The 2444-nt window shown below is 38.5% G+C and overlaps 1 protein-coding gene across 1 annotated transcript; it reads left to right on the top strand.

The window, feature by feature from the left end:
• Positions 1 to 1223: 1223 nt before the first annotated feature.
• Positions 1224 to 1630, top strand: LOC120577507 (cellular nucleic acid-binding protein-like). Its single transcript, XM_039829067.1, has 2 exons — positions 1224 to 1521; positions 1611 to 1630. The coding sequence occupies exons 1-2, from the start codon at positions 1224 to 1226 to the stop codon at positions 1628 to 1630; spliced, it is 318 nt and encodes a 105-aa protein (XP_039685001.1).
• Positions 1631 to 2444: the final 814 nt, after the last annotated feature.

Genomic DNA, 2444 nt, shown 5'->3' with positions numbered 1-2444 from the left:
AATAATTAAATAATTAATTAATTTGAAACGGGCGTTACACTTGATGCCCTGGAGCCTTTGCTCACTACGTTGGGGGCTTGATGCTCTGGAGCTTTAGCTCAATTATGTTGGGGGCTTGATGCCCTGGAAGTATATTAATACTTATTACGTTAATTGGTACCACATGCATATAAGAGGTTTAAGTTGCATAGTCGCATTTGTCGAGTCAAAGATGTTAAGTTGTGAAGTTGTGATTGTTTATATAACTATGAATGAAGTGATAAATGATACATTATTATCTATGATGAATATTATGATGATTTCTTGTTGTTAAATATAATTGTTGAATTATATGCTTAATATTATTGTTTTGTGAAATTTCACCCCTTCTACTTGGAAATGTTGCTCTTCGTATGAGTAACTTGCAGGTGATTAAGTTTAAGTAGCTGGAGTTTTTGTCGTGAGCGGTTATCCCTCACTGTGTCCTTTTAGGTGCTCTGATACGTATCGGGATGGGATCTTTTGTGGCTATTTCTTGTTCCTTTACGTATTTGATTTATGAATAAGTTGTTTAACTGAATTTATGAGATATTTTGATGAGGCCTGCGTGCCAAGACTTTATTTATGATGATGAACTTATCCGCTGCAATGTTTTGGAATTTGAATTATGTTGAAGGATAATTAATTAATTATCTTGTTTACGATTTTAGAAGTGTTGCATTCCGTTTATGAGTCGTGTCGAGATTAGTAATAGTTGTATTACTATCTTATGTTGTTGTTGCTTGTTGTAGAGATTAAGAGATGGCTGGAAGAAACGATGATGTGATTGCTGCTGCACTAGAAGCTGTAGCTCAAGCTGTGGGACATCAGCCTGCTGCAAATGCTGGTGCTAATGCTGAAGTGAGGATGCTTGAGACTTTTCTGAGAAATCATCCTCCTACTTTTAAGGGAAGATATGACCCTGATGGAGCTCAAACGTGGCTCAAAGAGATTGAGAGGATTTTCCGTGTGATGCAGTGTATAGAGGATCAGAAGGTATCAAATTTGAGAACGGTTTGCGTGCTGAGATAAAGAGAGAAATTGGTTACCAGAAGATCCGAGTCTTTTCTGAGCTGGTGAGCAGTTGCAGGATTTACGAGGAGGATACCAAGACTCATTACAAGATTGTGAATGAGCGAAAGGCCAAGGGTCAACAGAGTCGTCCTAAGCCTTACAGTGCCCTTGCTGATAAGGGAAAATAGAGAATGGTTGATGATAGACGCCCTAAGAAGAAAGATGTTCCTACTGAGATTGTGTGCTATACTTGTGGTGAGAAAGGCCACAAGAGCAATGCTTGTCATGGGGATGTTAATAGGTGTTTTCGCTGTGGTAAGAAGGGTCATGCACTAGCTGAGTGCAAACATGAGGATATTGTGTGTTTTAATTGCAATGAGGAAGGTCACATTGGTTCACAGTGCAAGAAGCCTAAGAATGCGCAGACTACTGGTAGAGTTTTTGCATTGACTAGTACTCAGAATGAGAACGAGGATCGCTTGATCAGAAGTACTTGTTATTTTGATAGTACACCTTTAGTTGCTATTATTGATACTGGTGCTACGCATTGTTTTATTGCTATTGATTGTGCTACTAAGTTGGGTCTTGCTATGTCTAATATGAATGGAGAGATGGTTGTCGAAACTCCAGCTAAGGGTTCGGTGACTACTTCTCTTGTGTGTTTAAGATGTCCTTTGTCTATGTTTGATCGTGATTTTGAGATTGATATGGTTTGTTTACCTTTGAGCGGTATGGATATAATTCTTGGTATGAACTGATTAGAGTACAACCATGTTCACATTAATTGTTTTAGTAAGTCGGTGTATTTCTCTTCTGCTGAAGAGGAAAGTGGCGCAGAGTTTTTGTCTACTAAGCAGCTGAAGCAGTTAGAACGTGATGGAATCTTGATTTTTTCTTTGTTGGCTTCCTTATCTATTGAGAATCAAGCAGTAATTGATAAACTACAAGTGGTATGCGATTTTCCAGAAGTTTTTCCTGATGAAATTCCTGATGTGCCTCCAGAGAGAGAAGTTGAATTTTCTATTGATCTTGTTCCTGGAACGAAGCCTGTGTCTATGACACCTTATCGTATGTCAGCTCCTGAGTTGGCCGAGTTGAAGAAACCGTTAGAAGATTTGCTTGAGAAAAAGTTTGTTAGACCAAGTGTTTCACCTTGGGGAGCGCCTGTGTTGTTAGTAAAGAAGAAGGATGGTAGCATGAGGTTGTGTATTGATTATCGACAGTTGAACAAGGTAACAATAAAGAATAGTTATCCGCTTCCAAGAATTGATGATTTGATGGATCAATTAGTGGGTGCAAGTGTTTTCAGCAAGATAGATTTGAGATCAGGTTATCACCAGATTAAAGTGAAAGATGAAGATATGCAGAAGACAGCTTTCAGGACGCGGTATGGACATTATGAGTATAAAGTT

This window comes from Medicago truncatula, chromosome 8, assembly GCF_003473485.1.
Source record: "Medicago truncatula cultivar Jemalong A17 chromosome 8, MtrunA17r5.0-ANR, whole genome shotgun sequence".
Taxonomy (NCBI): Eukaryota; Viridiplantae; Streptophyta; class Magnoliopsida; order Fabales; family Fabaceae; genus Medicago; species Medicago truncatula.
The sequence above is the reverse complement of the archived record's forward strand: the minus strand, read 5'-3'. Positions and strand labels throughout refer to the sequence as shown.